The 12,700-nt window shown below is 55.7% G+C and overlaps 1 protein-coding gene across 1 annotated transcript in view; it reads left to right on the top strand.

The window, feature by feature from the left end:
- The first annotated feature begins 472 nt into the window (after window positions 1–472).
- The window catches only part of NALF2 (NALCN channel auxiliary factor 2), a 28,116-nt gene continuing 15,888 nt past the window's right edge, over window positions 473–12,700 (top strand). The window contains 2 exon segments of the mRNA XM_040089085.1: window positions 473–712; window positions 714–1,250. Coding sequence (XP_039945019.1) covers window positions 473–712; window positions 714–1,250 — 777 coding nt within the window.

Below are 12,700 nucleotides of genomic sequence, written 5' to 3'. Positions count from 1 at the left end.
GAGGTGCAGATGAGGGTGCAGGCGACGCTCAGGACGGGGGTGAGGACGAGGACGAGGCTGAGCGCGGAGCTGCCGCCGGGGCTGCGGCGGGTGTGCGGGTGAGGAGGTGCCCCGGCCCGGCCGAGCGGAGCTGTCCTTCAGCACCTCGGCAGAGCCGGCCGGGACGTGGCCGTGCCGGTGCCGGCGGAGCGGAGGCAGCGCGCAGGCGCAGCGCTCGCGACTCCTCAAGGTGTTGGCGGCGCGGCCGAAGATGGCGACAGGCTGAGGACGATGGGGCCGGGCGGCGGCGGCGGCGGGCGCGGCGCGGCCCCGGCACTGCGCCGCGGCAAGCGGAAAGCCGAGTGAGGGGCGGCCGGGGCATGCCCGGGGGCCGGGGCGGCGGCGGGGGGCGGCGCGGGCATGGCGGCGGCGCGGGGCAGGTGACAGCGGCGGCAGCGCGGCGCTGCCCGCCCGCCGCCCGCGCTCCCCCGGCATGATCCGCGGCGCCTGGATGTCCCCCCGCGGGGGCGCCGCCGGCGGGGCCGTGTGCTGCGCGCCGCGCCGCAGCGACAAGCCGGTGGCCGACCCCGAGCGGGCGCAGAAATGGCGCCTGTCGCTCGCCTCGCTCCTCTTCTTCACCGTGCTCCTCTCCGACCATCTGTGGCTCTGCGCCGGGGCCAAGCTGCGGGCGCGGGAGCGGCCGCGGGGCCGCGGGCCGCGGGCGCTGCTAGGCGGCCGAGCCGGCGGGCGGCGGCGGCGGCGGCGGCGGCAGCTGCGAGGCCCTGCTGGGCAACCTGAGCCGCGGCCCCGGCGGGCCCTGCCCCGCCGCCCGCGGGAACCTGGACTCGGCGTGCGCCCGGCTGCTCGCCCCGCAGCGCCCGCGGGCCCCCGGCGCGCCCCTGCGCTCGCCCCCCGCCGCTGCCGCCGCCGCCGCCGCGCCCTTCTTCGCCTCGCCCTCCTCCAAAAGGACCTTCCTGCAGGCTTACTTCAGGAACTTCAACCTCTCCTTTTGTGATACTTACACGATCTGGGACCTGCTGCGGGAGATGGCCGGCCCCGACGGCCTGGACTGCAGCCTGGACAACCTGATGGTGGACCTGGTGGTGGCGGCAGCCGGGGCGCTGGGCGGGGAGGCCTGTAGCAGCTGCGTCCAGGCGTACCAGCGGCTGGACCAACACGCTCAGGAAAAATACGAGGAGTTTGACCTCTTGCTGGAGAAGTACTTGCAATCAGAAGAGTACTCGGTCAGATCCTGCCTGACTGACTGCAAGGTATGAGGAGGCATCCCAGGTGAGCTGGGCCACAGGGGGCTCGGTGGTGTGGGGGAATCGTGGTTCCCCCTGCTCTCACACCTACCTGCTGGCTGGAGTCTCCCTTTGCTCCCTAAACCTCTCCTGGCAGTGGTGGTGGGACAGGGTGATGGGACAGAGAAGGCAAAGCAGGACGGCCTGAATGAGCACTCGCACATCCCTTCACACCTGTGCACACACAGGCAGCTCCCAACACTCCATTCCCAACACCCTACTCCCAACACCTCAGTCTGAGCACCCAACTCATGACACCCCACTCCCAGCATCCCAATCCTGACATCTCACCCCCAACACCCCTCTCCTGACACCCCAATCCTGACATGCCACCTCAGTCCAAACACCTCACTCCTGACACCCCAATCCCTACCAGCCTCACCCACACCCCTTTCCATGTGCACCCCTGTGCACAAGGGGACTGAGCTGGGGCAGGTGTTGGGCCCCTCATCTTTGCCTCTGACCTTCTGCTGCTCCTGGGACAGCCCAGGGTTCTGCCTGGATGTCATTAGACCAGCGGTGACCTGAGATGAACCATGGTGCCAGGGCCCCTTCCCTGTATGCAGCAGCTGTTTTCCAGCTCTTACACCCTTTCTGCCCAGGGAGTTGGTCCAGGGGTGCTAGGATGTGCCTCTTGCCTTGGTGTTCCCCCCAGTGTCACTGACTGTCCCCAGCCCCAGGGCACGGTCCCTGTTCTGAAAGCTGATGGGTTGGTTGCATCTCCCAGCATCAATGGGATCGAGGCTCAGTATGGAGCCATCTCCTCTCCCAGATGAGAGTTGTGGTTGGATCTCCACCGGATCTCCACCAGATCCCCAGTGTGGTTCTGCTGGATGCTCTGTTCTTACAAACCTGTGGTGCCTCCAGCTTCCACCTGCTCCAAGCTGCCTGGCTCACCTGTGCATGTTCCCTCCAGATGTCACCTCTGGGAAGTGCAATGGTCTCCATAATTAAACATGCTTCCCTTTCTCAGAGCTGTGTCTTGGGGTGTGTGACAGTATTGTCCGCACAGGGCTCAGGGATGGTGGCAGAGCTTCCTCCCTGGCAGTATGATGGGGTTGGCTGCTCTTCTTCTGGGACAGGAGTTTTGAGGGACACTTGGAGTTGCAGGGCAGCTCTTGAAGTGATGTTTGTGCCCTGGGGAAGTGCAGGAGCAGCACCAAGAGCAGCGCTGGGGCACCGAGGTGGTGTCTTTCACCAAGGGCACGCTGGTGAGATCCTGGCCACTACTCCAAGGGTCGCTTTTGTAGGGAGCTGGGTTTGAGCAGGAGCTTGTGCTTGCGTTCTGGGCCTGAACCAAGGCAGGTAATCACAGTCTGCTTCCCAAATTCCCCCTTTCCAAGGGATGTAGTATTCAGCCTGCTGTGAGTAGTTTGGTCCTGCTGCTCCACTTCCACAGGGAATTTGGTGCTGTCCATTGTGCTGCTCCTGCTTCCAAGGGCCCAGGAGGATCATGATCTCCCTGTGCCATGTCTAGCGGAGCATAAACATTCCAACTTCAGCCTTAGCTTCCACCTCTGCTGGGCGACCCAGAGAGAGAAGCGAAAGAGGTGAGAAAATAATCATTATGTAGGTACTCCAAAGTATGTAGAAACAGAGCCATACTTTGATGAGTCTCCATTAAGTGTCCCTGGGTTTAACATCCATGATGGGAGAGCAGGAAATGTGCTGGGGAGATGCAGAGCTGGAGGTAGTGGCAGGACTCATCCCTTTGAACTGGTTCTGTGTTGTGTCCATGCATCCTTAGAGCATCTGTGAGCTCTGGCCTTGCATTCCACAGGCAGCACTTGGGAAGCAACAGGAGACAGGAGCAGCAGGGACAACCTGTTAACACTTCCCTGGGCCACCCACTGGGAAATTCCCATGGGAGTGCCCGAGTCTACATGCTCCCACTGGAGCCCTCACAGCTCCCATCCTTTTGGTTGCTCCTGAAAATCAGGCTGCTTTGTTTAAGGCCATTCACTCCATATTTATATCTTACTCCAGCCTTTCACATCCATGAGACTCAGCTTTTCCCTCTCAGTGGCTGTTCCCCATCTATGAATTGAGGCTACTGCCAGACTCCTCCAGCATTGTGATGATAAGTGAGTTTTGGCCTGATTTCGAGTCCTCTGGACTTGAGCAGGGACTGTAGTTACTCATAGCCTTGGAAAAATGTGGCTGGTGGGATTTTTGAAGCAGTTTGAATTTGTAATTCCCATCCAGCTGCTGGATAATACCTGTTTGTGAAGGATGGCAGAGCTATTGCTTGATGGTGATGTAATCTGAGAGCAAATAAGAGGAAAACAGGAGAAGAGTGGAGAAAAACAGAGTGGAATGTGCAGCTCGGCCAGTGTGAGAGCTCCTGCAGAGCCCTCACAGCAGGATTCTGGCTGCAGGACCTCTGGAGCTGGAGAAACAGGATTTAAATTATAATTCTGGAACATGGGAGCAGGGCTGTGCATGGAAGGTTAGTGCTGCTTCCCATTTGCATCCCTGCCATTCTGTAACAGCAGCTGGAAAATTGAAGATGAGGAAGCACAACAGGTCCAGCTCACCTGCACACAGCCTCCCTCTGCAGAGCCACGGATTCCTCTGGAATTTGGTGCCTAAGAAGTGTGGCTCCATAGGCAGCTCACAGGGAGCTCTGTGGCAGCCAAACCACTCCGGTGATTTTGGCTCTTCATTCCAGCTGATATCAAACAACAGCAACACCAAATCCCGACTGGAACTGCCAGTTCCTTCCTATGGCAGCAGGTTTGACCTGGAGCTAAAAGTTTGGAAGTGTGTGAGTGTTGTGGGTTGGTTTCGGGAGACACATAATTCCCTCTTGATAGATCATCCTGAGAGCTGCCCTCAGGTTTGAGGGGAATAGCAGGTGCTGCTGGGAGAGTAAACAGCACCTAGGAATCCTAGGTATCCCAACCCTGGATCCCTAGGGGATCTTAGGCACCATCCTAGGCATCCCAACCCTGGACCCATCTGTGATCAGGGACTGGGGAAGACTGGATCAAAGCCTCCCTGGGAGATAGGAATCCCATGAAATGGTGAGGTCTGTGTGTAATTCAGCTGCTGAGATTACTCAAGGCTGCAGTGCTCTCACTTTTTGTTTTCTGCTTGGGGATCATTCCTGGGCAGATCCCACTTTCTGCATATGTTGTTATTCCTGTGCAGCACCGTCAACTTCCAAATCGCTCCCTGGAAATGTTTTATTTGTTACTCTTACAACTAACCTCAGAAATCCCTGTGGCTGAGAGAGTAAACCACGAAGATGCACTTCTGGGGTTTATTGTTTGCATTTCCCATTTGGTGTGATTTTGGGGGTCTGGCTCTCACAGGAACACTCATGGACAGGGGCACCGGCATCCTGCAGACAGGAGAAAAAGAGGGAAGTGGGTCTATAGGTTCATCCATCTTCTGAAATACATTTCACCTCGTGCTGCGAGGATCTGCCTGCCAGATGCTGGGTCATGGTGCTAGGTAGGGATGATGTGGATAAAAGGTGGAAAATGCCTATGTTTTTCTGAACATAAGAGGGAAAAGTCATTAATTGAGTCAGGATCAGCTGCTGTCTGCCTCCATCTCACCTGTTACTATGTGACTTGTACCCTTTGTCACTGCAAGACACAATGAACTTGGTGCACTGAGCAGTTGTGGGGACACTTTGGAGCATCCTCCAAAGGGGCTTGAGGAGGTCACGGCCTGGGGATGTGGATGTTGGACTCGAATATCCATCGGGAAATGTGGGGCAGCAGCAGAACTCAAACTGTCAGCCCAGACTTTGCAGGACTTAGTGCAGGAGGAAATTGCTGTCCCTCCAAAGCAATGCCCTGAAGGATGCTTGGGGCTAGTTTGTGCCGTTTTCCCATCTTTCCAAACAGGAAAAGAGCAGTGTTGCTCCAGCTCAGACATCAGATGAGAGCTTTGCTTGTGCCAAGGCTGAGCTCTGCATGCTGGCTCCCTCCCCAACATCTCCCAAAATGCCCCCTCCCACCAGTCTTGGGGCAAATCAAGATCTATGGGACAAAGCCTGCAGAATTAAGGAGTCATTAGGCTGCAAGAAACAAAGCTGTGGCAAGAGAAGGGCTGACAGGCAGGAGGGGGCTGGCAGCAGAGCTGGGCAGGCTGGGCTGGACAGGACCTGTAGCATCTCAGATGTGATTAGATTATCAGGTTTCTCTGCACATGGGCCCGTGGCTGTGGGATCTGGTTCTGCACCTCTGGTTTCCCCAGTACCCCTGGCAGAGCAGGATTTCACTCCCGAGGCTTTGCCGGTGTTTCTGTGCTGCAGGTGCGCGGTGATGTGGTGAGAAATGGAGTCTGTTCCTGCTCTGGCATCACCCCTGGCACAGCCCATGTGGAGCAGAGAGCAAATCCCCAGTGCCCAGGTTCAGCACCCGTTGAGGTCCTGTTTTCTGGTTCTCATTTAACCAGGAATAGCATCAGCAGTCGGCATCCCTACGGAGCATCCTTCCCTGTGGAACATCGTCTGGAAATCCAAACCCGCTGGCGCCGGGAGCTTTGGGAACACCATGTCTTGGGGTTATCCCAGTGCCAGGGACACCTCTCGGGGGAACCAAAGCAACATTTTACCTTCACAAAAGTAGCTCAGGTTGAGGTTTTTTGGGCTGGGCTTATCCAAAATGCTGCTCAGCCTGGTGCACTCCTGCTCTGAGCCTGGATGGCTCCTTGCATGGAGGGAAGGTTCCTTGAGAACCACAGCAAAAGTGGTTTCACCAAAGCTTTGTGCTTTTTTAAGGGAGTTACTTTAGCAGTGAGATTTCGAGAGAATCTGTGGATAGGTGGTGGCAGAGTTGCACCTTGGACCCGGTCTCCCGTGGAGCATTTGGTGCACCAGGAGCAGCAGCACCTGGGAGGGGAGAGGCCGCTCCCACACACCTGTGTCAGCCCCAGAGCTTCTCCTCCAGAGCCAGCCTGGCCCGTGAGGCCTTTTCATGAGGTGAAAAAAGGTTCCAGAGTGAATTCCAAAGTGATTCCAGCAGATCAGCGCAGTCATTTGGCAGCTTGAGCAGGAGCACATGCATGGGCTTAGCCAAGTGCGTGGCTGCATGTTCCCCACCCATTCCATGGAAGCAAAGGGAGTTTTTTGTAGCCCTGCACAAAGATGTGATTTAGTTGTATAAAGAATTTGGGCCAAAGGACCATGGTGGGTTTGGTCTGCAGGTGGTGTGGCTGCAGCCTCTGGCACAGCCCAATTCCAGTGCCTTGTGTCTGGTACATCCTCAGTGGTTGAAAACCAAGATCAAGGCTTGGAAAACAAGAGAAACAGAAACTGAACTGATGGAAGGAGTTTGCCTCATGGAATAAAAGATGTAGAGGTGTCAGGAATGTGCCAGTGGTAACTGGGACTTGGCAGGGCTGCAAGCCAAGGCGAGAGTGGGGATGCTCAGAGGGTGCTCAGACAGTCCTGAGCTTTGCTTGGGGTTGAGACATCTCAAGCTGCCTGGGAGTGTGTGGTGGGCTGGAGGCTGAGCCTACACAGGTGCTGTGGGGTGAATCAACCTGGGGTGGGGTCAAGGTGTGAATGGGAGTGATTTATGGGGGGATTGGGTGGTGTTTAGCTGCCTCCTTTGTGCTGGTTGTCTGTCAGTCCTTGTTGTCTGCCTGTCCTCACCTGTGTCTGTCAGTGATGCTGTGGGGACAACCCACAAGTTTCCCAAGGCAGCAGCAGGTCTCCATGGAGCAACAGGCAGGTTGGCAAATAGTGCAGGGACAGCGAGGGAGGGTAACATCTGTCTCCATCAAACTGTCACCAGTATCTCCAAGTGCCATAGGCTCTGGCGCCAGTTCCTGCTCTATGTGCTCCTGGCTGTGCCTGCTGCCATCAGTGCCGGGTGCAAGCCCAGGTTCTTCTCCATGTGTGCCCATTCCTGGGAGCGTGGTGGGCACAGGGGCTTCACCAGCAGGGTGGGATGAACTCCTCAGAGATGCCACCTCAGCAGCTGGAGATGGAAAGTATCCACCTGCTCTGTGTGGTGCAGGAAGGCTCTGGGAGTCAGGAGCTCAGCAGCATGTGCGGTGATATCGGCAAAATGTGAGATCTGGGAAAACAACACGACCCCCAGCCCCCTTGCTCTGCACATCCATTGTCACAGGCTGCCTGTGGTCGTCCAGATCAGGGCTGTCTTGCCATGCTGCTTTTCCTACCAGGCAGTGATCCATGCTCCCCATGGACAAAGGGATCTGCTGGTGCCATGCTGACTTCCAGCCCCACATGCATCCCAGGGAGAGGAGGCAGTACCTCCCACACCAGCACTGGGAGGTGGGAGGGGATGCACAGGGTGTCTCCTTGAACCCAGCTGGACCTGCCCTCACAGTGGGCTTCACCTGGTCCCTGCATGAGGACAGGATTCTTTTCCATCAGGAAAGGAGCCATTCATGCCCAGCATGGATCACATATGGCCTGGCCTGACCCCAGTGCTGGGCAGTGCCAAGGATCGCACACAGAGAGGGTTAGTCAAAACATCCCACAGCCCCAGGCCTGTCCCAAGAGATGCCCCACAGGCTTTTCCTCTGCTGCGGGCTCCAGAGCTGCCCTCCAGGGTGGGAGGCAGGCAGGTGGCAGAGGCAGGATGTACTTGGCAGCTGGGGGCTATTCCCGCTGTCACCGGTATGCCATTAGGATGTGACTCATGCCTGGCTCCACGCAGGAGCTCAGCTCCACTGTCCTTTGAAGGGCAATGACTCAGGGACAGCAAATCTGTGAATGAGACACGGAGGCTGCCTGGGCAAGAAGTAGCCATCTGTCCACGCTGCTCCAGCCCCATTCCTGTGGGCAGAGCCAGCAGCTGCCAGCCTAGAATGGCTCACCTGTGTCGCTAGAGGACACGAATAAATACTCACAGATCTGACTCCACAAGATGAAGGCTGAAGAACTTTATTATTTACAAAGACCTCACCTTTATAAGTTTTAAAGAATGACCAGGGATTGGAGAACAAGGTTACTACCTCTCCATCCCACTGGCTAAGCTAGAAGTCCATCAGTTGACTATCATAAAAAAAAAATTGAAAACATGATGTTTACAGTACAGACTGTAAAAAATTCAGTTACAGAGCTGTAAACATCTCACAAAAGCTCACATAATAACACACCTGCTTCAGCCTCACTCCTCTTCCCAGCTCCTGGCTTTTCCCTGGAGCCTCTCTCCCAGCCATGCTCCTGGGGTGTCACAGGAAGAGCAGTGCTGGCAGCATTGGCTCTCCCAGATGCTGCCAACTTGGCCACTCTGTTAAAAAAGCAGCATGAAATGGCCTCACCTGGCAAGGATTTGGTTTTCCAGAGCCCTGCCTGTGCCAGCATCCTGGTGTTCCTGGTCCTAGCTGAAGAAGGAAATGCCACCTGCTCTGCTCATCCTCTTGGGAGTAACAGATACATGTGTTTGGCATCTTGGCTGGAATCTTATCCCTGCACAGCAGTTCTGCAGCACTGCTGGTGGGTGGAGGCTGCAGATGGACAGGAGAGTGAAGGTAGAGCTGGAGAGGGTGCCTAGAGGTGGCTGGGATGGTGGTTTTCCTGGTGAGGGGTGTGCCAGAAGGGATCAGGGAGCCTGGAACACCCTGTGCCTGCAGGCACCAGTCCCAAGTATTCCCCACTGCTGGTAGTTACAGAGGAAGAGGAGGCAAGTGGAATTTTCTTGGAATTTTCTGAACAGCCGCAGGTTGGGAAGGTCTGATTAGTGCTGGCAGAGCAGGAGCTGTGTTTCTGTCTTTAATGTAATGAGTTCAACTCCCTTCAGACCTGGTCATCGTTCTGAACTGCTCTTGCTCTTCAGTGTCATATTCCTTGTAGCTGGTTGTCTTCCGTGTCATTTTCCATGGAACTGAATCTGGAGATTAGAAATCCACAGGGGTCTCTGGCTGTGTGTGCAGGGAGCAGTGTTTTTCTGCCATGCTGTGTTTCTTTTTTGTCATCATTCCTTGCTCCCTCATCCCAGTGAGACTGTCAGGAAGCACCAGGAGCTGTGGGGTGGCAGCCTGGCTCAGAGTGTGGTCCTGGGACCGTTCTCCAGACACGCCTTGCTCATGGGAATGCAGGGGAAGCACTTCCACTCTGTGGAGCATAATGAGGGACAGGGACAGGGACAGGGATAGCCACAGCCTATCCTGGGCTTGCTCCAGAGGAGAGCAGCAGGAATGGGGCTTCCTCACAGTAGCACATCCCTTGGGATTGATTCACTGCCTGAGGAGCGATGCCAGCTGGAAGCGCCTGCCTGCTGCTTACCACGGAGACTGAGAGTTATCCTGGGGCTTTCCTCCCCTGGAAGGGAGTGGGAGATTTCTGCAAGGGGTGTTCAGCCAGGGAGAGAAAACCAGAGGTTGCAGTTTTCAGGTCTGACATGAGCAATGGCCCATTATGTGTCTCCAGCAATAGGAGCTGCCAGGAGTGCTGATAAGTGTCACAGTGTCCTTCTCGGAGCAGCAGCTCCATCCACCCAAGCTAGCTCTGACACTGCGATCAGACAGGGAACACTCCTCTGGATTTTGGGAACCAGAGGAGCAGCTAAGGGGCTTTCCCCTTATCACAGGAGAGACCACAGCGATGGCGGAGGGAGGAGTCAAACTCAATTAGAGGGCAAAGTCTGTGTTTATTCAGTCCCACATGGGGACATCCAAACCTTAGGGGAGCCTCTCCAGCCAAGCCACCTGGGGTGCTGAGCTCCAGGCTTAAATACAGGGAAGGGACTAAGGGCGGAGACAAACTAACATCCAATGAGGGAAAAGGTGGGAGTGGATCAGGGTTGGAGGGACATTCAAAGAAACCAATGAGAACATAAAGGGAGGAACCTCCTTGGCTCCTGCCCTATCACTCGATGTCCTTACCTGAACTCTCTAGAAGCCGGGAGGAACAATCGAATGACAGGCAGGGCCCGTAGGAGGGGACTGGGAGGAATATGGGAGGATTGACAGGGAAGGGGGCAGGGACAAACCTTAGAACATAACATTTCTTAGGAGAACAGGGGAGTACAGAACAAACCATTACAACGAAAATAAATAACTTAAAATACAATATGAAAATAAATAACACAGAGCACAATGCAACAGATAATCATCTCAAAATCATCTTTACTTGCATTTAAGGGACCTGTGGGCACAAGTTGAGGTGGCTGCAAGGCCCAGCATGAGCATGGAAAACTGCACTTCCCTGTGACCATGAAAGGTGCTCAGGAACCGGGATGCTCCTGTCTCCCTGCTGTTTGCCTGCTTGCCCATCTCTGTGGGGTGCACAAGGATAACATGAGGGACCAGGTTCCTCCTGCTGCCTTATACCCTGTCCCATTCCCACTCGAGCCAAGTGCGACCTCACAGGATGCTGTGCAAGGGGATCCTGGCAAAGTACGGGATTTGGCCCTTCCCTAGGCATTGGATGCAAGACAGCCCTGCTGTGACAAGCCCTTGCTGGGCTGGACACTCACACCATCCTGAGAACAATTTTCCAACCTCACCACTTCCTTGGAAGGGGGATGAGCAGAGAAACTTCTCCCTTGTCCCCATCACTGGTGGGTAATTTATGGCTCATGGCACTGAAGTGTCTTGCCTTTATTTTTTTTAAATCCTATCTAATGTAACAGAATGTTCTCATTAGCTGTATAAATGTTTAATCCACTTTTGAATCCTGCTAAGCCCCTGGCTGCAGCAGGGTCTAATGGGAGTGAATTCCTCAAGCCATCCTAATGGATTGTAGGGACCTCACTTTCCCTCTGTCCCCAACTCCATCGTGTCTAGCTTCAGTTTTGCATAGGTCTTTAATTACTTTTTAAGTCATTGGGCTGGTAGGATGGGCTGGTATCTGACCCACTGGGGGCTGGCAGGTGAGGGATTGTACAGGATGGAGCTGCTGGAGTGAGTCCCGAGGAGGCCACAGAGCTGCTCTGAGGGCTGGAGCCCCTCTGGGAGAGCTGGGGGTATTCACCTGGAGAAGAGGAGGTTCCAGAGAGACCTCAGAGCCCCTTCCAGTGCCTAAAGGGGCTCCAGGAGAGATGGAGAGGGACTTGTGACAAGGGCCTGGAGGGACAGGATATAGGGAATGGCTTCCCACTACCAGAGGGAAGGGTTAGATGGGATATTGGGAAGAACGTTCCTCAATGTAGTGAGGCCTTGGAACTGGAGGCCTGGTCTCCCCTCTTCCACCTTGGGGCATGGCCATGTGGTGTCACAAGGACAGAGCCCTCCAGATGTCAATGAGAGCTGCTGTCTCCCTGGTCACCAGCTGTTTGTCCCTGTCTACTGGTGTCCACCCATTTCCCACACAAACCTCCACACTCCATCTGGCCTTGCCTTTCTGTCAAGCTGCTCTTCTCTTCAGCCCAGCCAAGACCCTTTTTGAAAGGGAAGCACAGAGCAGCAGCCTGGATTAACTGCAGCCTGGGAATGCTGGTCCCTCTGGCCTCACTGTGCTCCCAGGCTGGGATCTTGGGACAGGGACAGGCTGTGCCTGGGGTCTAGCAGCAGTGCCCATGGGCAGCCCACCATGGCTGGGCCACCGTGTCCCAGACACTGCCAGGGAATTCCCAGGATGAGTAGAGAGGACACACCCAGGATGTGAGGAGGGGGGACTGAACAGGAGACTGATATCAGGAACGCTGGGATAAGAGCTCACATTGGTGAGCAGAGCACTGTCACCCCGTACTCACCCCCCTTGCAGAGAGGATGCATCTACCCCGAGGTGGAGTTTGCTAATGAAATGGAAATATCCCATGGGAATTGGGATGTTTTGTAGCAGTGATCTGGGATCAAGAGCCTCCTGCAATGATCTGGGGGCTGTAGGAGTGGTCAGGCAGGGCTGGGTGGCTGGACAGGAGATAACCTCCAGCCAGATCCCAGCCTGCACTGGGAAAAGTGGGAGCTCTGGTGAGAGGGAAAGGGCTGCAGACACTGCTGGGCAGGGACATGGAGCAACCTGTGACATGCATGGAGACAGGCACTGGCTTTGGGAAGCAGGAGGGCCTGGCAGTGGTCACTGCCTTCCTGTTCATCCAGCTGTGTGCCATTAATTACTGTGATTAATCAATAGGCACAGGCACATGGCCATGTTGGGATGCCATGTGTTCTGTCCCCTCAGCACAGGAGCTGCCAGAGTTGTCCAAAGTGAGTCCACAAGCTCTGCTCTTCCACGGAATGCTTCCTGCTTCAGTACAACCACGAGCACAAGCTCTTCCTCCTGGATTTGTTCCAAGGGGATTGTGGCATCTGCTGGGATGAGACCAGGCTTTTTCCTGGGCTCTGCACACAGCAGCCCTCGGTGCCATGAGTAGATGAGCAAAGCCAGGAGGCTGTGACTGGTGTCTGTCCCCTGAGAGCATTCCCAGAGCTGGGAGCTGACACTGCCTGGGGCTGGGAGCTGGCACTGCCACCCCCCGGCCCATCAACTGTGGGTGCTGGGGTTATGTGTGTGGTTGCAGAGACAGGTTGAGGTGCTG

Source organism: Hirundo rustica, chromosome W, assembly GCF_015227805.2.
Source record: "Hirundo rustica isolate bHirRus1 chromosome W, bHirRus1.pri.v3, whole genome shotgun sequence".
NCBI lineage: Eukaryota > Metazoa > Chordata > Aves > Passeriformes > Hirundinidae > Hirundo > Hirundo rustica.
Note: the sequence above shows the minus strand (reverse complement) of the source record. Positions and strands in the feature narration are given on the sequence as shown.